Below are 23,659 nucleotides of genomic sequence, written 5' to 3'. Positions count from 1 at the left end.
TGCAAGCCCAGCCCTGTCAGCCCCTGGCATAGGGCCCCGCCTCCCCCAGCGCTGGTCCACCTTGCGTTCGGTGAAGAAAGGGCCGAAAGGGGGCAGGAAGCAGTTTGAATCCAGTGGCCTTTCGGGTCTCTGCAGGGGATCGGAGAGTTGCCAACCCTAAAAACCCAGACACCGGAGGTCACCGGCTAGCATTTGGGAAGATTCCGAAAGTTGCAAGTCCAATTTCCAGATTCTTGGGGTTGGGGCTGCTGAAGGTTCGAACCCACCCCCACCCGGTGCTGCGGGCAGCTGCGTGTCTGGAGGTTTGTAGTGTTGACTGTCGGGGTCAGATCTGGGTCCACAGGGCGCCAGGCGACGGCTCTAGTTGGCCATCGTGTTCCTTTTTGGGGGATGGAGGCAGGTCCTCAGTTTCCCCGTGTGGAGCCCTGGCCGCCCATTCTCCCTCACCACGATTTCAGTTCGGAGCCCTCCCCCACCCTGTGGAGCCCTGGGTTCCCTGAGTTCCTGGGTGCCATAAAGGAGACAGAATCCAACTCAAAGGCCTGGTGTTGAGGGAGTGGGTGGTCCCGCTGGCCACCCCACACCAGGCAGAGCCCCTCCCGAGGTGTCACGGGGAAATGCGCACCACCCTTATCCTGCATCCAGAGTGGAGGAAGTGAGTTCTGCACACGACCAGCCCCGCCCACCCCAGGAAGCTGAGGCTCCTCTTGTCAGGGGTTCTGGGCAGGGAGGACCCAGAGTGGCTCCAAAGCTCCCAGGGCAGATTCTGAGGCTGCAGGGCCCTGGTTCAAGCCGGGACTGTTGTTACCATATGACTCAGCAATCACACTCCTAGGTCCCCATCCAGAGGACCCAGAACAGGCACTCACACCCACCCTTGCAGCTGGTGTTCAGAGTGGCGCTAGTCACATCCCCAAAAGGCAGGCACAGCCCTGGTGTCCACCAGCTGATGAGGCGTGAGCAAAGCGTGGCTCACACACACGGGAATATCACTCGGCCGTAAAGAGGACTGAAGCACCGACACAAGCTGCAACATGGGTGAACCTGAAAAACGTCCTGCTGAGTGGCAGGAGCCAGACACAAAAGGCCACACGTGGTCTGATTCCATTTATACGGAAGGTCCAGAACAGGCACGTCTGTAGAGACAGCATGCCAGATTAGGTAGTTGGGCCTGGGGGAGGGGGACCGGGGAGTGCCTGCCCATGGGAATGGGCTCTCCTTTGGGGGTGATGGAATGTTCTGGAACTAGAGGTGGTTAGCAGAAAAATAATATCGACTAGGTGTTTTGTCACCCAGGATTTGTTTGGGAAAAGAGAGGGTGGCAACCCAGTACACACAGGCACAGCTAGCCAAATGCTCCCTCTGGCCTGCGCGCCAAGGTGGAGGAGGACTGTTTCTGTGAGGGAGAAGGAAGTTGAGAGAAAGGGAAGTTAGAACCATGGAGCTTATCATGAACACGGAGTCTTCCAGCAGGGCCCTAGGGTGCAGGGTTCTCACGGTCACTCAGAGTGCAAGAACTCCCGTGAGCGCCAGCCCTTCCCACAGGCCTTCACACCGATACTGTGTGCTCCAAGTGCCCCACCCGGGCCACATGTAGGTGATTTGTTTTGGTATGTGAATGTCATATTAATGTTCTAAGAAGTCCCAGCTAGGCTACTCACCCACTGGGGTGGCTCCAGGCAAGTGACCTAATCCCTTCGGGCCTCACTGTGAGGTTGGGCTTCCCAGACGTGGGAGACGGGGAACCATAAAATGCCAGCCTTCCTGCCCTGGCAAGTCAAAGGGGTGTCCCATCCTTCCTCCTGGCCCATGTCACACAGCTCTGCAGGCCCAGGCAGCTAGGGGCCCACACTTCACAAACACTTTCTGTGTTAGAAGATACCAAACCTCCCTTGTGACCCAAGAAAGCCAACCCAAGACACTGGGAGGTGGTGATAAACAGTGTCCCCTCAGGCAGGGGCCTACGACATGGACATAGCACCCCAGCCACTCAGTCACACAGGACCAGCAAAGGGACCATCTGGGGGGGCGGCTGAGGCCACTGAGGGTACACGCTCACATGCCTGCATGCACGCACATGTATGCAGACTGGGGATGGAGGGGAAGCACCCACAGGGTCAGATGTTTGATTCTGGCTCCTCGGCGGGGCTGAGGCCCGGCAGCGGGGCGGGCCCTGCCTCTGCTGGCTCAACGGTCCTGTTGGCAGCAGGAAAGTGTGTGTCTGAAGCAGTCGGTGCCTGAGACGCCTCATTTAATTTGTGCTGACTGCCCCCCCGGCCCCCGCATGAAAGCAGTGTTGATGTGCACTGAGCTGCCCCAGCCAGACTGCTCCCAGCTTCCCAGACAAAGACGCTGAGGCACAGCCAGAACCCCCTTTTCTGTTTGTTTTTTAAGATTTTCATTTATTTATTTTTCAAGAAAGGAGAAGGGAGGGAGAAAGGGGAAGAGAAATATCGACATGTGACAGAAGCATCAATCCGTTGCTTCCTGCACGCCCCAACCAGGGTTGCTGGGACCTGACCCACAAGCCCAGGCATGTGCCCTGACTGGGAGCAGAACCAGCGACCTTTCAGTTGTGGGAAAATACCCAACACACTGAGCCACACCAGTCAGGGCCCCCCTTCTCTCTTTGGAAGACAGGGTGGGAGGATCAGAGACCACAGGCCGAACCCCGCTTCCTGAGTCCCATCTGGCCCCTGCTTGGTCCCTGGGGTCTGCACAGCCTCACGCCCAGGCATGCAGGGCCCTCACTTGTCTGCTAGGACACAGGACTTCCCACTGAGCTCAGACCTGCTCCCTGCCACAGTGTGCTGGTGACCTGGCCTTGAGCAGGTCCATTCTCCCCCACCTGCGATCAGGCCCGCCCCCACCCTAGCTCGCATCACAGAAAAGCTGCACCACCGGGGTGCTTCCCCTGTGCCAGGTTCTTGTCAAAGTGTGAGACCTCCCCTCAGCCACCCAGCGAAGTGGGTGACAGATGAGGGAACTGAGGCCCAGGGAGGTCAAGTCACTTGCTGCAAGTCACACAGCCGCCGAGCATGCTCTGAAGCCAGGCTTTTGGCTTACGGCGCTATGGCTCCCAAGAGCGTTTTCCTGCTCACAGTCGGCTCCTTACTGCCTGGCACACAGTGGGCACTCAACTGGTGTTCGTGGACTGACTAACTGCTGTCTCATGGAACTCACTATCTCTTGGCCTGGGGTGCCCATCTCCAGCTTGCAAACTCTTACTCACACCTCAAAGCCTTATTGAGAATACTCTCCTTAGGAAGTCTTCCTGACACCCACGTCTGGGTTCCTCCAGTCCTCATTCTTCCCACCAGCCCAACTCTGAGTCCATGGAACTGGGGAAGTCCATGGGGCTGGGGGTGTCTGTGTCTGGCTTGTTCTGTCCTAGTATCACTCTTCACAGGCTAGATTGGGGGTGGGGGGAGGGGGGGCGACGGGGAACATTAGGGATGTTAGATCTCCCCTGGGCATCCATCTTCTCTTCCTCTCCTCTCTGGCGATAGGAAGGAAACTTCCAGCAGCAGGAAAATTATTTTATTAGAAAATAAAGTGTTTATTCAAAGAACATTAAAAGTCCAAGGGCCTGTGTGGGAATTGGTATGAGCAGGAATGAATCTCAGGCTCAGCCAGGCTGGGTGTGGGGCTCCTCTTCACAGAGTCAGGGCCTCAGAGGAGGCCAGGTGCGGACCCCTGGGCCCGGCAAGCAGGCAGGGGCCAGTCACCCAGCACCAGGACTCGGTGCAGAGCTGGGGCCAGCGGGCTGGTCAGCCTCCCGGGCTCAGCAGCTCTCCAGGTACACTCCTGGGGGGGGGGGGGGGCAGGGCCGTGAGTGGGGAAGGGTCACTTGTTTCTACCCTGGGACCCCCCAATCTTTCTCAAAACGCCCCTTAACTCACTGCCCCGTGGGCCCCAGCCACTCCTTGAGGGGCCGGCGAATGGAGTGAGGGTGTCGCTGCTGCGGGGCTTCAGGCTCCAGGCCTCGGATCCTTGCAAGAACACCCAGCCTCCAGGGGACAACCCAGAAACATTCATCTTCCTTTTTGACCCCTCCCACGGGGGTCTTGGCCATCCCTCCCTGCCTGGGTCGCCACCCCCATCCTGGATCTTCATACCCCAATAACCACCTATCCCTTCCAAACACCCCAAATGCCTCCCACAACTCCTGTGCCCTGGCTCGCAGGGGCGCGGCAGTAGCGGGGTGGGGCCTACCTGTGGCAAACCTTCTTTTTACTAGTGACATGCGGTAGCCACTGCCCACCAGCTCCAGGTCCACGCCGGACAGAGTGGCCCCTTCACTGGTGAACTGAGCGGCCACGGGGCTGGGAGTGCTGGGCCCTGAGCGCGGCTCCCAGCTGGCAGACAGGCGACCGGAGCCTGGGGAGGCCTGAGGTCAGCTGTGCCCCATCCCTGGCCCCAGCCCCTCTGTGACCCAGGCTCCTCCTGGGCCCTCCACCCAAGACCTTTGGGTTGTGGCCCCTCTGCCCCTCTGACCTACTCTTGTGCCCCTGTATTCCTTTCCTTTGGCCCCGTGAGACTCTGCGTGGTTTGTAAAGGAGTCCTGCCTCAGGGCCTTTGCACCTGCTGTGCCCACTCCCAGGGTGCCTCTCCTCCAGCTGTGTCAAAGCCCTTCCAAGCCTGTCCACATGCCCACACTTCCCTACCCCAGCACATCCCCGATCCTCCGCAGCTTAAAGAAGCCCTCCCAGGTGAGCCCTCTGAGCCCTCACATATAACCATGAACTCACCCCCTGCCTCGGACACATCCGGAAGCTTCCATAGGAACCGCTTCTCATCCAGGTTCCTGGCATCAAAAGAAGCTTGGTGAGTCTACCCCAGAGACAACATTTAGAACCCAGGGTTCCAGCTCAGTTGCCTCTCAGCTCCATGACCTGTGCAAGCCAGGCCCCCTCCCTGGCTTCAGGTTCCCCATCTGTGAAATGCGCGTGGGTGTGGAGCAGCTGGTCCCCAAGGGCCCCACAGCTTTGCAGCCTTTGTAGATGGTGCATTTGGTCCTATAAATCTGGCTTCTTTCTCGCAGGTCCTAACCTTTACAAAACAACGTAAGGTGACATCGGGGCTGGGTTCAAATGGTGCTGTGACCTTAGAAGAGCAATTTAGCTTCCCTCTGCCTCCGTGTCCCCTCCATAAATGGGCATGGGGCAGTCCATGCCCGGAGCGACTGCTAGGAGCCTGAAGCTAATGAGTCCATGGGACACACCTGACGAGGAGGCAGCTCTCAGTGCCAGATAGTGTTACTGTTGATAATAGCACCCTCGGGTGTAAGCAGGGCCAGCTCACAGGGACCCGTTAGGTCCAGGGCGGACTGTTAGTTGCTTCATCAGTGGGAGGCTCGGGGACTCAGGGGGCACTGCCGAGCCTCTCTCGGCCTTCCACATGCCCTTACCAGACAGCGGCTGGCTGCAGGTGGACATTGGTCACAGGCTCCCCCACAGGCAACAGGACCTGGACATTGGTGAGCGGCGTAGGCACTGCCGTGGCACCCGGCCGGTAGCTGTATTCCACCGAGACCTGAGTGAGGGTCGCCTCGCACTGCCAGTGGGCGCTCAGCTGCAGAGGCACACACTGGGGCCCCGGGCGGGAGAACTAGAAAGAGTGAGAAAAGGGGAGAGACATAGACTGGGCCGTGCCGCCCTGCCACGCCACGCACTGTCAACCAGCTGGGTCTGCCTTGCACACACAGCCCCAAGAGGCCCTTTCCTGCAGACTTTGCAGATAGGAGTCTGCATTACATCACACTTCCAGCAGAGGGCAGGAGAGGGCCACATGCTAATAAAGTCCGTGGATGGGTGCTCGTGTGGAGTCCTGGGAGGGGCACTTCTAATTTGCATAATGATGTCTTCGGCACTTGGAAGCTCAGCTTCCTACTCTGCTTACTCCACCATTTACTCTCTGCCCAACTTGCCCCCCTGTCATTCCTTCCTGGCCCCCTCTGCCCTGCCCCGTCCCCGCCCCCTCCCACCCCATCCACCCAGCCCACCTGGTACCGCAGCAGCACCACGTTGTAGTAGGAGGCGGCTGGGTTCTGCTCTGCCTGGCGCTGCAGCGCTTCAGTCAGGGCTGTCATGTTGAGCCAGAAGTCTTTGGTCTCAGGGTCGCTCTGCGAGGGGTCACTGCAGAGACCCAGAACGATCACTCCCACACTCAGAAGAAATCCTTCTTGGGGTCCCCAGCATCCCACCTACCCCGAGGGCTTCCTAAAGATGCTGATTTTCTGGGTCACCTTGGGCCCAGCTAAGTGTGGTTGGCAGAGAAGCAAAGGAGGGCAGGAAAGTGAGGTTCAGAGATGGGGAGGGACTTAACCCAGGGACACACGGCAAATTCTGGGAGACAGAGGAGGAAGTTACAGCTGGGGGTTTTGGCCCCCACTAGCCTCTGGGACCCCTTGTTCCTGACGCCCACCTCCCAACAGTACCTGAAGAGGAGATCGGCGCTGGGCTGGAAGTGCTCAATGGGGGCTGTGTGCACCAGACGGAAGCTGAGGACGGGCGGGGGCGGGGTCCCGCTGAATACACGCACGATGCCAGCTGGGAAGGTCATGGTCAGCTCCCCAGTTACTCGAGCCAGGCAGCTGGGTGGGAGGCGAGGGGACTGGGCTTGGGCTCAGGGCTCCTCCCGGCACCTCACACCCCCCTCACTCCTGGCTCCACTGTAGCCTGTGGCTCCCTGGGTCTGCAGAAGCAGCAAGGCCCTGACTATGCCCAGCATCCTTACCCCTGACCTCCTCCCCTTGGGTCCCTGCCTGGGTAGCAATCCAGGCACCAGGCAGAATCCACACTGGGCTGGTGGAGGCAGGAAACCTCCTTCCCTAGTTCTTTTTTCCCCTAGGCCACAAAGAAGCTCACAGCACACACTCAATTTTATAAGAGTCCTCAGACTGGGTTTCGGGTCTATTGCTCTCTTCCTCTTCTTGGTTTGACTTGAAGTTCTTTTCTTCTGGACACTGCCCCCAGACTGTCCCTGGTCCCTCCACGCACCCTTCACCCACCCCCTCTGTGGGCCTGGCCTCTGGTCCTCTTCTCTTCAGGTTGCTGCCCACAGCAGCCTACCTAGGAGGACTTGCTCTGGACTGCGGCCACAATAATGCCCAGCCCTGCTCAGACACCCTCTGTGGCTCCCCCTGCCCCAGAGGACAGGGGTGTGGTTGCTCAGCTCAGTGTTCCCGGCCCTTCCAGGTAAAACGGGTAGGACACACATCTGAAGGCTGTCCATGCTGGAACCCGGACACACAGCCCCCAGGGAGCCCTGTTTGTCTCTCACTGTCTGCACTGTGCCCAGCACCACGTACCTGGGGCTGTGGCCACGGAAGTAGGCGTGGACGTACTCGGTGAAGACGGTGGCCACGGGCAGGGCATCCTGGGAGCCCAGGACCACAGGGCTTGGGCCCCGGGAGATCCCTGGGGGTGCGGGGAGGGAATGAGGGGCAGACAGAGAGTGAGCACAGTCTTCAGGCTCCAGAACCTACGCTCCGCCTACAGGGCCTCTAGTGTATCACTTAGTCCCCACCCAGACCGGAGAAGGTGAAAATCACACGTACCGTGACCTGTCTGCGATGAGAAGTTGGAACGTTCTGGGCCAGTGCAGGGCACTGAAGAGCCGAGTGGGGAGGGACTCAGAGAATGAGACTGGAAGGGAAGGAGATGGGCTGGGCTGGGAACACCCAAGGAGCAGAGTCCTGAGGCTGACCCCCGGGGGCGACCCCCAGCCCAGCTCCTGCCACGCCCCCTCACCCTACCAGATCCCCGTTGCTGCCCAAGAGGGGGCAGGACACCTTCCTGGAGCGGGGCCTCCGGGGTGGGGCTGCCAGGCCCTCCATGGCCGTGGGGTCGGCAGGTACCGGCCTTGGCTCTGGGGGGTGAGCGTGACAGAGACATGGCTGAGATGCTGCCCAGGGCCTCTTGGGCCTCCCCGGGCTGGAACTCGGCCAAAAACGGGGAGTCGGACTATTGTGGGGAGAGCCCCTGGTGGTCTGAAGTCCTGCGGCTACTAAGACACCAGACAAGACCGCAGATACCGTCCACAACCCTGAGCCCAGGTGGCACAATAAGAGGTGAGCTCCCCGTCACTGGTGGAACTCTAGCCAAGGACTCGATGCTCAGAAGGCAGGCCCGCCAGAGTGGGGATTTGGAAGAGGGTTGTTACCTAACATTCAGAGCGTATATGGGTGGCCTCCAACCCTGGCCCACATCTGAGGCTCACCCTTGTAAGTTAACTAACATGGCATCGACACCCAGGTTCCCCTAGCTCTCCTGCCTCCCCGGGACCCCCTGCTCTGCTCACCCCCGCCCCTTCCCACCGGCTGTCCAGGCCACGTTCCTCTCGTCTCCAGGTTGCTCCACAGCACTGCGGACACGCTCACACTGCAGATCATTTCCTGGATGGGGCCACCCTGCGTACTTACTGTGGTGAACAGCATCCCTGGCCCTAACCCACCAGATGCTATTTTGTCCCCATGCCCCCAGAGGAGTCCATCAAAGATCAGTGGTGACCTTGCTGGGTGTCCCCTGGGGGCAGACCCAGCCTGGCTGAGAATCGCTGTTCAACAGGGAAGCCCAGAGAACTCAAGTCGTCTATACTCGGGGTCCACACCCACTTCCTTGGGCCCTCCCATGAAGCAGCTCCGACCAGGGCCTTTTACTAACCACGGGCAGTGCCAAACACCCCACTACCACTGCTGGGGACCTCGTGTGGTCACAGCCCACAGTTCCTCTACATGCCAAGGGGACTCCACTCTCTTCATGTGACCTCCAGGAGCCAGCTCCTACCTGCTCTCCTCCTCCCCCCGCCCTCTAGCCCTGCCTCAGCTCAGCCTTGGACCCTCTCTTTTCCTCTGCTGCCCCCAGGCAGCCTCCCCATGCCTGGTGCCAAAGGCCTGCCTCCCCACTGTTCCTCAGGGTCTAGCCGGGTCCTGCCGTGTTGCATTGGCATAGGCAGTGCCCTCTGCTGGGAGTGCCCTTCCCCCACATGCACTTGGCTTCACCCGTACCTCTGCCTATCTCGGCTCACAGGTCCCTGCTCAGGGAGGCCCAGCTCAGGGAGGCCCCACCCTTGGGGGCCCTCATTAGCTACCTGCCACCTCCTGTCTTCTTAAATATCTATTTTATTATTGCCCCTGCAAGGGTGGGGTGTGTGCCCCCACAGGCCCGGATCACAGCAGGCGCTCTACCTATCCTCTTCTCAGGGTTCTGATCACAGTTCCCAGCCGCTGGGCTCACCTCCTCCAGCCACGGCCTCCAGCCCCCAGGGGCCTGGGGACGATGCCAGGGGCTGTGGCGAATCCGAGGACAGCAGGGGCCGTGTTCCCCTCAACTCAGGTGGCTGCGCCCTACAGCTAGGTGGGCTCTGTGGGGTGCCCGGGCGGGGGACCCAGGATTCGGGGAAGGGGCCTGGTGCTGTGTGAGATGGGGAGTCCAGGCCAGAGTCCTCCACGTTCTCTGGAGATGAGGAGGAGAAAGGCGAGGGGCTGGAGGTAAAGCCCAGACTGCTGGACCCTGTGGGGAGAAAGGGCGGCCAGCTCCAGACCCCGCCCCCAGGGAGTCTGGGCCATCTTCCTGCAGGCCACACACGGGTCTGGAAAGGCCCTCCCCCATTCAAAGCCAGGCCCTACCCCTCTACCCTAGGCCATGCCCTCTGGTCACTTCTATCTCCACTGAGGTCCCACCCACCTACCCACTGCCAACCCTTCTCCCTCGGGCCTTCACCTTGTCTCTGGCTCCACCCATGCACACTGTGGCCCCACCCACCCTCACACTGACCTGGCCCCATTGATCTTCCCTTAAACACACAAAGGACCCCCACATCCACCCTCCAGCCCAGCACAGCCTCTTGCCCACCTGAGCCACCTACCCTGCAGTGGCTCCACCCACCCTCCCCCTGGCCTCACCCACGCCCCCAAAGCCTGTGCCTCCGTCACCTGTAAAATCTTCGTGGTCAAAGGCTGACTCTAGGGGTGGCCCAAAGAGGTTCTTAGAAAACTGCTCATCTGATTGCAGCTTCTCCGTGCAGCTGGGGACCAAACGGACAAGAGGGGCTGTTCTGTTGTTTCCACGCCTCCTTCCAGCTCAGGGCCTTTGCACATGCTGCTCTTGGTCTGGCCTCCACTCTCCCCGGTCTCCCTGGGCCCACTCCTGCTTCTCTTCGGGGCTCAGCTCAAAGCCGTCCCCCGACAACCGCCCAGGCCCCGCACGTCCAGCCCCGCTGACGTCACCACTCCCATCTTCCATCACATCACCTGCTTCAGTTCTTCGTAACACTTAGAAGTATTGAACATGCTCTACCTTATTTGTTATTCTTAAAATCTGAGCCTCACACAAAAAAAACCTGAGCCACTGGAACGTGACTCGGAGAAGGGGGGCCTATCTGGGCCATGTATCCCCAGAACCCAGAGTGGCACGAATACACAGCAGGCACTGCACACATGTTCATCAAGTGAATCACTAAGTGTCTCTGAACTCTCTGCCTGGGAGAGAGAAGCGGAGACAGAGACACAGAGAAGGAGCTGAGGAGGCAGAGAGAAACAATGGGACGGTCCCCTCCTGCCCACTTGGGTTGACCCCATGACCCCCCGTGGACTCACCTGCTGGCCCTTGGGGCAGACCGAGGCCTCTGTGGTTTCCCAGCAGCGTCCCCTACAAGAGAAGGGCCTCCCTGAGCCGTCCCAGCGCCCTGGCTGCAGGGCTGCCCATCCGCAGACCAGGAGACCGAGGCTCGGGGCTGTCCAGCCAGCTGGCCAGACTGACCAAACCAGGCAGAGAGGGACGTCCCCTTGAGCCGCACTGTCTCCGGGGTTGGGCTTCTTTCCGGGATACTCCTTGGGGTCCCATTTAATTCTCGTAATGACCCCCTTTCATAGAAGAGGGGGCCGAGTGTCAGGGTGGGTAAGCACCTGCCCCAAGTCACACAGCAGAGCTGGGATTCAAACCCACACCCGTAGAGTTCGGGCCTGGTCTCCCCTTCGGGTTCTCCTCCCCCAACCGAAGACCCCTGGACAAGCTACTCACGGGAAGAATGGCGCTTCATGGTGCCCTGCGGACAAAGCGGGTGGCATCAGGTCGGGTGCGTCCAGCCAGCCCCCCAGCCCCACCCGGCACACCTCTCCTGAGCCTCACCCCTGGGCCCGGAGGGAGGATGAGGCTGCCCGCCGTGGCCCTGAGCTGCGCGGCAGCTGCCTCGGGGCTGCAGGCTGGGGCCCGGGCTGCGGCGGGCTTGATGTGCACGTAGAACTTGCGTGGCTCCTCGTCGTCAAAGTCCGAGTCGCTGGACGAGAAGCGGGAGGGCTCAGCTGTGCGTGCGCCTCAGTCAAGGGGCCAAGCAGGTCCCAGTGCGGGGCCTCCAGCTAGTCGGCCCTCAAGTCTGACCGTGGCCCTTCTGGCTCAAACCCCTTTGAGAGCCTGTACAGTTCTCTCTCACCAGTTGTCACCCTTGGCCCTGACACCACGTTTCACCCCTCCCCCTGCCCCACTCAAGCCTTTGCAAGAGCATGCCCTGCCCTAACCAGTGAACTGCTGTTCAACTCTTAAACCCCAACACTGGTGCCCCCTCCTCCAGGAAGCCCTCTTCAATCCCCCTCTATTGTAACCCAGCCCCTCCTCTCTCCCTCTCGCCCAGCCCTGACCCCACAGGTCAGGGGTCTGCATTTGGGTGTGCTTTGTCCACACCAGAGGCTCCCCCCAGGGTGCGCCCAAAGAGGGTTGCTAATGGTAGAGAAATCACTGTGAACAGAGCCTTATCATTGCTGTGCCAACAACTGCCCCCAGAGGGTGACAGAAGGATATTGTTCTGGGTCACATCAGGCCGGACAGTGAAGCCTTCTTCATCCACCTCCGGACACGGCTGGGGGGACAGGCGGTGAGTCAGGCTCTGCCCTACAAAACGTCCACTTTCGCCCTGCAGCCCCCCACTGGACCGGACCTGAACCCAGCCCGATGGCACTCACCGCCACGTCAGGCTCCACGGGGTCTCTGGGGATGGAAAAGATATGGGAGTCAGCTCCCCCACCTCATCTGTCCCCCGGCCCCCAACACTGGAAACGGCAACTGAGGGCGTGGGCCTGGGTTGCAATAATGTCCTGAGCTGGCCCTGCAGCTGCTGGGATCCCGGCTTGCCTGGGGTGGGAGGCAGGGGACCTGGACTCAGCAGAGCGAGGGCTGGTCTCAAACAGCGTGGAGGGCAGGAGCCCTGGGGCTGGTGAGAAGGGCTGGCCTGAGAAGGCATGGGACTCGGGGGCTAGCCTTTGAAAAGAGAAGAACCCTGGGCTAGCCAAAGAGACTATGGGCGCAGGGAAGGCTGGGCTACTAGTCTGGGCAGGGAGGCTCCCGGCTCGTCTTGGCAAAGTGAGAATCGCTGGGATGGATGAAGGGGAGAAACAGGAGTAGCCTTGACAACGGGAGGGACCCTGGGCCAGCCTGGGCGGGGTGACCCTGGGTGAGTCTGGGGCAGGCAGCCCCCGGTCTAGCCTTGGCAGAGGGAAGAATTCGGGACTAGCTTGAGGAGGTGATAGCGAGTTAGCCTGGGACAGAGACACTCTGTGTTTGGCCTGGAATAAGAATATTGCTGGGCTGCCCTCGGCAGGGGACTTCTGGGATAGCCTGGCCCAGGGCTGGTTGGGGGGCTTCCTCACACAGCTGTAGGTGGCTCGCGCTCCCTCCGGCTCAGTCCTGGAAGGCGAAAGGCCTTGGCTCCCCGCAAACGTTTCATCGCTGAGGATAGATGGTGGGGGCGGCTGAGTCCTGGGGGTGCTCCCTTCCCATTCAGCTCTGCTCCCCTTTTCCCCACAGTCCAGCCTGGGCATCCAGGTCCAGACGTACTTGCCTTCCTGCAGGGCAGCTGCGCTGTATGCCTCAAAGTCCAAAGGCCCTGAGAGAGAAGACATTGAGAAACTCAGCAGAGAGGGAGCCTGGGCCTGGAAGGCCAGCAGGGTGCAGGGCATGAGCAAGATGCTGAATCAGCTGCAGAGGTGGCCATGAGTGGGATGGGCCAAGGGTCCAGTCCCCACCCGTGGAGGGAATGGTGCGGGCAGGGGCAGTGGTGATGCCTGAGTTACTTCTTCTTCCAGTTTTTCTGGGTGGAGCTTGGTTCGGTTGGAGAATGGACCAAAAATGTATGCAGTGGGCCAGGCTGCAAGTGTCAGGTCAGGAGATGGGACTCCCCTAAGGGAAGCGGGGAGCCATGGAGGGTATATGAACCATTTTTTTTTCTTTAACACTTGTGAGCTCTATTGTGTTAATCAGGTACTTCATTTCTCAAAAACCCATATTCTTTATTGTAGGAAGTGTAGATTTGGTACCCTTATTTATGTTTGATACCTTTATTGTCACTTTTGGTAAATAATAATTTATTGTTGTTTCATAATTATATATAACATATATTATAAGATATATTATATGTACAATATATATATAAGTTATATATATGTAAATAAAATCTTTTGATTAAATATATTTGACAACTTTCCCGGGGTTTAAATAATAAGAGATTTTTTCTGGACCTAAAATTGGTTTTGGGTCATTCCAAAGTGTCCTTGGAATGCCTCAGGGATTTGTTCCTTCTCCTTATTAAGAACAAATTTTGGACCTGGTTGGTGTGGTTCAGTGGATTGATCACCAGCCTGTGAACCAAAGGGTCACCACTTTGATTCCTAGTCAGGTCACATGCCTGGTTCGCAGGCCAGGTCCCCAGCAGGGGGACACGAGAGGCAACCACACATTGATGTTTCTCTTCTCTTTCTCCCTCCCTTCCTTTCTCTAAAAATAAATAAATTTTTAAAATAAAAAAAGAAGTATTAAACTAATTAGGCCTATTTAATACATATAAAGTACCTGGGAAGCTTTGTCAAATAATGAAAAATAAGTATGTTCCAGTTGTATACATATATTTTATAATTAAGTAAGGTGCTCTAGAGATTATACAAAGATCTCCAAGAATCTACAAAGTTCTGGTATACTTTTATTTGTAATTTAGTTGTTATCTTAAAATGCTGTTGCAGGAAAGCACATCCCTATGTCAACTGCATTATAATCAAATCTGTAATCATGTCATTCTTTTTACTTGCCAAAATTTTAAAAATCATATTTTACCAGTTATGTTATTACAGTTGTCCCAATTTTTCCCTCTTTGCCTCCTCTACCAGCAACCCTACTTCCTCAGGCAGTCTCCACACCATTTTCATGTCCATGGGTCATATGTATGTTCTTTTCCTACTCCTTTTCCCTACAGTGTTCTTTACATCCCCATGGCTATTCTGTATGTACCTATTGTACTTCTCAATCCCTTCACCTCTTTACCCATCTCTCCCACAGCCTCTTTCCATTAGGCAATCATCAAAGTGGTCTCTGTGTCCATGACTCTGTCTCTGTTCTTGCTTGCTTAGTGTATTTTTTAGATTCAATTGTCAGTAGATATGTATTTATTGGCATTTTATTGTTTATAGTTTTGATCTTCTTTTTCTTAAATAAGTCCCTTTAACATTTCATACAATAATGGTTTAGTGATGATGAACTCCCTTGTTTTTTTCTTGTCCAGGAAGCTCTTTATTTACCCTTCAATTCTAAATGACAGCTTTGCTGGATAGAGCAATCTTGGCTGTAGCTCCCTGCTTTTCATGACATTGACTATTTCTTGTGAATCCCTTCTAGGCTGCAAAGTTTCTTTTGAGAAATCAGCCGACAGTCTTATGGGAACTCACCTGTAGGTAACTGTTTTTCTCTTGCTGCCTTTAAAATTCTCTCTTTAGGATCTGCGGTTTTGCAGGAGGTGACTGCCATGTCTCCATCAGAACCATGTTTTGCATCCAGTATGACAATGATGTCACTGTTTGGAGTCCTCAGGGCCAGATTCATCAAATTGAATGGGTAATGGAAGCTGTCAAACAAGGTTCAGCCACAGTTGGCCTAAAATAAAAAACCTATGCAGTGTTGGTTGCATTGAAGAGAGCACAGTCAGAGCTTGCAACACATCAGGAAAAAAATTCTCCATCTTGACAACCATATTGGTATCTCAATTGCAGGACTTGTGGCTGATGCTAGACTCTTACATAATTTTATGATCAGGAGTGTTTGGATTCCAGATTTGTATTTGACAGACCTCTTCCTGTGTCTCCTCTCATAGCTTTAATTGGAAGCAAGACCCAGATACCAATGCAAAGATATGGCTGAAGACCATATGTTATTGGGCTGCTTATTGCTGGTTATGATGATATGGGTCCTCATATTTTCCAAACCTGTCCATCTACTAACTATTTTGACTGCAGAGCAATGTCCATTGGAGCCTGCCCTCAATCAGCTCATACTTACTTGGAGAGACATATATCTGAGTTTATGGAGTGCAATTTAAATGAATTGGTTAAGCATGGTTTATTTGCTTTAAGAGAGACACTTCCTGCAGAACAGGACCTAAATACAAAGAATGTCTCCATTGGTATTGTTGGTAAAGACTTGGAATTTATGATTTATGATGATGATGATGATGTGTCTCCATTCCTGGAAGGTCTTGATGAGAGGCCACAGAGAAAGGCACAGCATGCTCAACCAGCTGATGGACCAATGGAGCATTAAGTGATAATCCCCTGGTCTATATGTGTATTATCAACTGTGTAAGAATGCAGGAACATGACCTGATGACAATAATCTATACTTTGAACCAAAAGATGCAGTAGTAGAATGGTATGTTTTAGAAATCAGTCCGGCTGTGAGTTTTTCCCAAGCAACTTCACTGAAACCACATAACAGGATGTATTTTTGTTTGAGAGGGTCTATATAATCATTTTTTAGAAAGTATAGCTTATCTATACTAATGTTTTTATATGAAAAATATAGTGTCTTTGTGGTTTTAAAGACAACTGTGAAATAAAATTGTTTCATCTGGAAAAAAAATAAAAGTCTCCCTTTATCTTTAACCTTCAGCATTTTAAATATGATGTGCCTTGGAGTTGGCCTCTTTGCATCCATGCTATTGCAAACATGTTTGCAAATATTTGCAAATATGGCATCAGCTACTTCCTGTATATAACTGATGCCATGTCAGGATGATCACTGTGCTCCGTGGAAGCACCTCTCTGTGCTCCCTGGACTTGTATGCTTATTTCCTTCACCAAATTAGGGAAGTTTTCTTTCATTATTTTTTTCAAATAGATTTCCAATTTTTTGCTCTTTCTCTTCTCCTTTTGGCACCTCTATGACGCGAATGTTGGAACATTGAAGTTGTCCCAGAGGCTCATTACACTACCCCCATTTTTTTGGATTCTGTTTTCTTCTTGTTGTTCTGATTGGTTGTTTTTGCTTCCTTATGTTCCAAATCATTGATTTGATTCTCAGCTTCATCCACACTACTATTGTTTCCCTGTACATTGTTCATGATTTTAATTATTGTATCCTTCTTTTCTGACTGGATCTTTTTTATGCTGTTGAGGTTCTAAGTTCCTTGAATGTCCTTGTAACCAGTGTTCTGAACTCTGCATTTGATAGATTGATTATCTCCATTTTGTTTAGCTCTTTTTCTGGAGTTTTGATCTGTCTTTTCATTGGGGTCATGTTTCTTTGTCTCCTTGTTTTGGCTGCTTCCCTGTGTTTGTTTCTATGTATTAGATAGAACTGCTATGACTCCCTCTATTGGTAGTGTGGCCTAATGTAGTAGGTATCCTATAGGGTTCAGTGACACAGCCTGCCCTTTCACCCAAGCTGGGTACTCAAGGTGCACCCATTGTGTGTGCTGAGTACTCCCTTCTCTTATAGTTGAGCCTTGGTTGCTGTTGGCAGGTCAATGAGAGGGATTTACCCAGGCCAGTTAGCTACAAGGACTGGCTGTGACCATTGACCACCAACCTCCACCCTCCGTGGATGATCAGCTGTGCAGGGCAGGTTGGTGGTGTCCCACCATGATCTGTAGTTATCCACTGGGTTCTCAGGCTCTGGGGTTTTCTGGAGTGGTGGTGCAGGCTAAGTTCAGCCCCCCCCCCCCATGTTCTGTTCAGGGCCACCCTGCATGATCTATAAAGTAATCCGAGATGGCTGCCACTTGTGCTGGGCTTAGAGATTCCCAGGGGAAGCCAAGCTATGAATCTAAGCTGGCTGCTGCTAGTGCAAGGCCTGGGGTTCACTGAAGCCAGCTGTTGCTTGTTTGATAGGATTTAGGAAGTTGTAAAGCATGAGCCAAGACCAGCCATTCATATGGAAAAGCAGCTTGGGTGGGCCTGTAAACTGGGTGGGGTGGAGTCTCTGGAGATCTCCAAGGCAGGTGAAACAGTGTTAGCCAGGTTGATGGAGTCTCAGATATGGCACCAGCTTACCAGCTCTGTAGGGAGAGGGTTTAGAATATGACAATGGCTTCTGCTTGCCCTGATGCCAGACACTTCAGTTACTTCCTATATATAACTGATGCCATTCAAGCTGCTACCCTGGTGCTGGAGCTCAGAGGGAGTGAGTCTGAATTGGTGAGTTGGAGATTCCCAGGTGAAGCCAAGATGTGAATCTAGGCTTGCTGCTGGTAATCCTGAGCCTTTGGCCTCTTTGCAAGAGGTAAGGGGGTATGTGGCTCACTGAGTCTGGTTGTTGCTTGTTTGAGAAGATTTAGAAAGTTGTGAAGCATGAGCCAAGACCAGTCATTCATATGGAAAAGTGACAGTTAACAGTTCAGGTGAGCCTGGAAGTTGGGTAGGACAGAGTCTCAGGGGATCTCCAACTCAGGGCAAACAGTGTTAGCTAGGCTGATAGAGTCTCAGACATGGCACCTGCCTGCCAGCTCTGTGGCTCTTTGTGGGGAGGCTCAGAAAAGGAACAGTGGCCTCTGCCCACCTTTCTGTCTAGGAGAATGCTGCCCCCCAGCTCCTTCCTTGATGCCAGACACTTCACTTCCTCTTTGTATGCTGCTAGTACCCTTCAAGCTACTACCCTGGTGATGGAGCTCAGAGGGAGTGAGTCTGAGTAAGTCTGTGTGTGGGTTCTTCAAGGTAAAGTGCTTGAGACTCCAGGAGTTCTTTCTACTGACTCAATCCCTGGTGGGCTTTTTTAGCCAGCAGTTATAGGGACTTACCTTCCTGGCATTGGAACCCTGGCCTGGAGGGACTGGTATGGGGCTTGGACTCCTTGCTTCTAAGACATCCCTCCCAAATTTTTATCCACCACACATGCATGTAGAACCAGTCCATTCTGTGTCTCTGCCCCTCCTACCAGTCTGATGAGTGTGGTTTCTTTAATTCCATAGTTGTCAGACTTCCATTCAACTCAATTTCTGATGGTTCTGAGTGATGGCTGTTCTGTATCTTAGTGGTAATTTTGATGTGGTTGTGCAAGAAGGTGAGCCGTGTTTACCTAGGATGCCATCTTGACTAGAAATTCAAAAGACTTCTTCTTGACCTAAAATTCACTTTGGATCATTCCAATGGATCCCTGGAATGTCTTGGGGATTTGTTCTTTCTTCTAATTAAGAAGAAATTTTGAACTAGTTAGGTGTATTTAATGTGCTTAAAGTACATGGAAAGCTTTGTCAAATAAAGAAATAATAATTATGGATAAAAAGTTGTGGTCAAGATGGAGACATAGATAAACATGTCTGCCTCTGCACAAAACTATAGCAAGAAATACAGGTACACCACAAAATAAATATCACCCAGAATTGTCAGAAAATCAAGCTGTGTGGAAGTCTGACAGCCAAGAATCTAAAGAAGCCACATTCATCCAGGTGGGTAAGAAGGGCAGAGACACAGAGAGGCACAGAGAGGGGTGGAGATGGGAATGAGAGTCCCACATCAACATGTGGTAGATAAAAAGTGAGAGTGATACCTTGGGAGCTAGGGATCACAGTTCCAGTACAGACCAAGCAGCCCAGAGTCCCAGCACCAGAAAGATAAGTCACCATAAATTCTGACTGTGAAACCAGTGAAGGTTGGGGTAGCAGAAGAAACTACATCCTCTTAAAGGGCTCACGATGTACCTAGGACTCATGTAGAGCCACCCCATCTGGGATTCAGCACCAGGCAATAGCTGGAAGAGCACCAGTGGCATATAAGGAGAAAGTTAAGTGCATGTGGGGGACAGCTTCCTTCCAGGCAAAACTCCAGATCCAGGCAGCAGCATTGTCTCCTCTGCAAGCCTTCCCCTATACAGAGCACCAGAGTGGTGACAAGGGATTCTTCACCCTGGTGATTATCTAAGGCTCTGTCTGCTCATACAACTTAACAAGTGCACTAAGACAGTGATTCAAAACAGCTCTACCTAATACACAGAAACAGACACAGAGAGGCCACCAAAATGAGTAGACAAAGAGAGATGGCCTAAATTAAACAGAACAAAATTCCAGAAAAATAACTAAATGAAATGGAGATAAGAAACCTATCAGATGCCCAGTTCAAAGCACTGGTTACCAGGATGTTCCAGGAACTCATTGGGTACTTCAATGACGTAACGATGACTCAGGCAGAAATGAGGTTTGTGTTAAGTGAAATAAAGAAAAATCTACAAGGAACTAACAGTGGAGAGGATGAAGTTGAGAATCAAATCAACAATTTGGAACACAAGGAAGGAAAAAACATTCAATCAGAACAGGAGGGAAAAAAAGAATTAAGAAAAAAGTGAGAATAGGCTTAAGAACCTCTGGGACATCTTCAAACATACTAACATCTGAATCATAGTGGTGCCAGAAGGAGAAGAGGAAGAGCACAAAATTGAAAACTTACTTGAAAAAATAATGAAAGAAAACTTCCCTAATTTGGTGAAAGAAATAGACATACAGGTCCAGGAAGCACAGAGAGGCCCAAACAAGATGGACCCAAAGAGGATAATACCAAGACACATCATAATTAAAATGCCAAAGGTTAAAGATAAAGAGAGAATCTGAGAAGCAGCAAGAGAAAAGCAGACAATTACCTACAAAGGAGTTCCTATAAGACTGTCAGCTGATTTCTCAAAAGAAACTTTGCAGGCTAGAAGGAACTGGCAAGAAGTATTCCAAGTGATGGAAAGCGAGGACCTACTTTATCTGGAAAAGCTATTATTTAGAATTGTAAGACAGATAAAGTGCTTCCCAGACAAGGTAAAACTAAAGGAGTTCATTATCAGCAAACCACTATTATATGAAATGCTAAGAGGAATTATATAAGAAAAAGAAGATCAAAATGATGAACATTAAAATGGCAATAAATTCACAACTATCAATAATTGAATCCAAATAGAAATCTAAACAAACAAGTGGAACAGGAGCAGAATTATAGATATGGAGATCATTTGGAGGGTTATCAGTTGGGAGGCAGATGGGAGAAAGTGAAGGGAAAGGTGCAGGGGTTTAGAAGCACAAATTAGTGGGTACAAAATGGACAGAGGATGTTAAGAACAGTATAGGTAATGGAGTAGCCAAATAACTTATATGCATGACCCATGGACATGAACTAAGGGGGGGATTGCTGGAGGGAACTGGAGGTACTGGGTGGAGGGGGGGAAATTGGGACAACTATAATAGCATAATCAATGAAATATAATTTCAAAAAGGAAATAAGTATGTTCTATTTTTATATACATATTTTATTATTAAAATAGATGTTCTAAAGATTATATAAAAATCTCCAAGGGAGGGAGATGCAAGATGGTGGAGGAGTGAGTGGAAGGTACACTAACTTCCTCCCAGGACCAATCTAGAATTATAACTAAATTATGGAGAAATCACCCAGAACAAACAACTGAATAATAGTGAGAGGGAAGCCTTATAACCATGGACAGACAGAATAATCAGCTTCAGCACAATGTGACTGGTAGGGAGTCAGGTGGAGACAGAAAGGGCTGGCTGGGTGCCCACAGGTGGCAGCTGAAGTGCCAGAGGGATATTTAAATGGCTGATTGGATCCCCCTAAGAAGTGTAGAGGCTAAACGCTAAGCTGGGATCCCCAGCCTAGAGCACCAGAGCCCAAAAAGTACATAGATAACATCCAGTTTCAAAAAATGGCAGGGTTGTTCTCTGCCAAAGATGGATGGCTAGAAACCCAAAGAGCCATTTAAGAGGTCAACACATAAATTTCCATTTGCAGGCACTTACCCTGAGCTCCAGCAAAGGGGGAGTGCAGAATGGACTAGAGACACTTGAGGAGAGACTGGGGACAGAGGCTTTGGAAAAAGAACTGAGAGAGTACCTTCCAGGATTCTGGTGCAGAGTCATATGACAACAGCCATTGTGCTCAGGCAGGCCACTCCCTTCCAAGTGGCTGCAGCCTGAGGGGAAGCAATAGCCCTGCCCCCAGGAGGGACTCTGCTCAGCCCTATGGTGCTTAAGCCTCACTGCTGAGTGCAGAGTGACTAGATTAACAACTGAAGGGGTCAGACATAGGCAGTAGATCCCTGGAAGTCTCAAACAGGCTGCCTAAGGCCAAATGGGGTCACCATCTGACATCACCAGACATGGATCCAAAAGAAAAAACAGAGGTAAATACTAGATGCTACCAAAGACAAAATCCACTGTGGTCTTCTCCATGATTTGTGTTATTTTCTTTCCTACATAGCTTTTTAACATTCATTTCTTGTCCTTCAAGTCTGTGCATATTAAGTCACTAGACTTTATATTATACTTCATTTCAATTCACATATTTTGCCTCTCCCTTCTCTTACCCTGTTTTACGTTCTTCTTTCCTCTTTTTATTTTCATTTTAAACTTTTTTCTCTTGTTACAACTTGTTTCCATTCTGCACTCTTACTATTTCTCTCCCATCCAGCCTTTCAAAACCAATTTTCTTGTCATTAGTCATCTCACATTCTTTTTCCCGCTCTTAAAATATCTGTGTCCTCCCTCCACCTTTAGCAATCTTTGCTCATTGGTTGTAGATAGGGTAGTTGTAGTTGCATTTTTTCAATTTTATCTGTAGATCTTCACTAATTTTGTATGTCAAATCTCACATTTTACTTTTCTCCTCTCCTACTCTTTCTTTTGTCACAAATTTTAATTTTGCCCTATCTTAGCCTGGTTTTTGTTCCTCACTCTTAGGACTCCCCCTCCCTCTATCATCTCAAAATCACTTCCCTTTCCTCTAGACATCTCTTAAGCTTTTCTTTCCTTCTTTTTTCCCTTATTCCCATCCCACCTATATTAATTTTAGCTCATTTGCTGTTGGTAGTGCTGTGATGGATCTTTCTCTCTAATTAGGCTTCTATTTTTTTATTATTTATTTACATTTTATTCCTCATTACTTTATCTCTCTTTCTCTCTCACTTTATTTTAATTTTAATTTCTGCTTAAACCTAGTATTATACACATCCCTTCTCTTACTCCATTCTGCTTTCCTCATTCCCTTTTTAATTTATGATGTAAATTTTACTTTCTCTCTTTGCATTGCTCTGATTCCCTACTCTTATTAGCACTCCTCCCTCTACCCTCTCAAAATCATTTTTCTTTCAGTAGATCATCTCATATTCGCTCTCCTTTCTTATAATAGTCTTAATCTTTTTACACCCTTATTAATACTGGTTCATTTGCTGTTGATAGTGAGATTGTGGGTGGGAGTTATTTTTGCAGGTATAGGTTTGTTTCCTGGGTTTTGTGATTTTGTTCTGGCAGTACCTGTACAACAGCATACAAGACATGGTGGGTGGAGTGACCCTCATTCAATCAGCTGGAGGGAAGGACCCACCAAAGAATGACCCAACAACAATAAAAGAAAAAAAAAACAGTTATATCCAGAAGGCCAACATAAACAACATAAAGAACATCCCAAGAGCATCAAGTTCAGAATATCAAGGAGACTGCGCCACTGAATCACACAGGTCTCCTACAATAAAAATTCACACCACAAAAACAAGGAGTCAAAATAGATCAATTTAAGAAGCAGAAGCAAACAAGAAGAGTCTCCCCCGAAATGGGAAGACAAAGAAACAACCCCCAATCAAAAGGAAAGGAGGAATCCCCCAAAAGAGTGCTAAATGAAATCAAGGTAGGTAAACTATCAGATATTGAGTCCAAAACCATGGTTATAAGGAAGCTCAATGAGCTCAGAGAGAATTGCAAAAAACTACAGGGAAACTACAAGGAACTTACTGAAAAGTACATCAGCATGAAAAGGACATAGAAAGTATCAACAACATCCAGGAGGAAATGAATAATACAATTTCTGAATTGAAGAACACAGTAGAAGGAATCAAGAGCAGGCTAAATGAAGCAGAGGATCGAATCAGTGAGCTGGAGAACAAGGTAGAAAAAAATTTCCAGAAAGAGCAAGAAAAGGAAAAAAGACTCAAAAAGAACAAAGAAAGGTTAGAGGAACTGCAGGAAACCTTGAAACATAATAATATCAACATAATAGGGATATCAGAAAAAGAAGAGGAGCAAGGGATAGAAAACCTGTTTAAAAACTAATGATCAAATACTCCCCTAATCAGATGACAGAGAAAGTCACACTAGTCCAGGAATCACAAAGGGTCCCAATCAAGATGGACCCAAAGAGGCCCATTCCAAGACACACCATAATTAAAATGGCAAAATTCAAAGACAAAGAGAGAATCTTAAAGGCAGCAAGGGAGAAACAGGAAGGAACATAAAAGGGAGCTCTGAGAAGGCTAGCAGCTGACTTCCCAACAGAAACACTACAAGCCAGAAGGGAATGGAAAGAAATATCCAAGGAATAAAAAGCAAAGGCCTGCAACCAAAACTACTCTACCCAGGAAGGCTCTCA

General features: G+C 51.4%; 1 protein-coding gene and 1 pseudogene across 3 annotated transcripts; one reads left to right on the top strand and one right to left on the bottom strand.

Moving 5' to 3' along the window:
* Window positions 1-3,535: 3,535 nt before the first annotated feature.
* On the bottom strand, window positions 3,536-13,015 carry LOC114503734 (F-BAR domain only protein 1-like). 3 transcript variants are annotated; one of them, XM_036032552.1, is made up of 18 exons: window positions 12,835-13,008; window positions 12,644-12,722; window positions 11,965-11,984; window positions 11,799-11,861; window positions 11,133-11,311; window positions 11,025-11,049; window positions 10,601-10,652; window positions 9,938-10,029; window positions 9,240-9,515; window positions 7,760-7,872; window positions 7,562-7,649; window positions 7,313-7,421; window positions 6,440-6,595; window positions 6,005-6,137; window positions 5,411-5,610; window positions 4,752-4,807; window positions 4,216-4,380; window positions 3,536-3,807 (listed from the first exon to the last, which is right to left on the bottom strand). In XM_036032552.1, the coding sequence occupies exons 1-18, from the start codon at window positions 12,950-12,952 to the stop codon at window positions 3,785-3,787; spliced, it is 1,947 nt and encodes a 648-aa protein (XP_035888445.1). In that variant the 5' UTR covers window positions 12,953-13,008; the 3' UTR covers window positions 3,536-3,784. The 3 variants fall into 3 exon arrangements, with proteins under 3 accessions (XP_035888445.1, XP_035888444.1, XP_035888443.1); XM_036032551.1 differs by lacking the exon at window positions 3,536-3,807 and having other exon boundaries at window positions 3,824-4,380; window positions 11,799-11,856; window positions 11,960-11,984; window positions 12,835-13,015; XM_036032550.1 differs by lacking the exon at window positions 3,536-3,807 and having other exon boundaries at window positions 3,824-4,380; window positions 12,835-13,014.
* A 1,523-nt stretch (window positions 13,016-14,538) lies between these two features.
* Window positions 14,539-15,666, top strand: LOC114503732 (annotated as a pseudogene).
* Window positions 15,667-23,659: the final 7,993 nt, after the last annotated feature.

This window comes from Phyllostomus discolor, chromosome 8 (genome assembly GCF_004126475.2).
Source record: "Phyllostomus discolor isolate MPI-MPIP mPhyDis1 chromosome 8, mPhyDis1.pri.v3, whole genome shotgun sequence".
Lineage (NCBI taxonomy): Eukaryota > Metazoa > Chordata > Mammalia > Chiroptera > Phyllostomidae > Phyllostomus > Phyllostomus discolor.
Note: the sequence above shows the minus strand (reverse complement) of the source record. Positions and strands in the feature narration are given on the sequence as shown.

What these genes read in the sequence shown, in the direction of transcription:
- LOC114503734 (XM_036032551.1), bottom strand. Translation starts at nt 12,952, where the DNA reads ATGCCCTGCACCCTGCTGGCCTTCCAGGCCCAGGCTCCCTCTCTGCTG. An exon ending in GGAGGCCGTGGCTGGAGGAG is followed by an intron (nt 7,873 to 9,239) that starts GTGAGCCCAGCG and finishes CTCACCCCCCAG; the next exon opens with AGCCAAGGCCGGTACCTGCC. An exon ending in GGATGTGTCCGAGGCAGGGG is followed by an intron (nt 4,381 to 4,751) that starts GTGAGTTCATGG and finishes AGGCCTCCCCAG; the next exon opens with GCTCCGGTCGCCTGTCTGCC.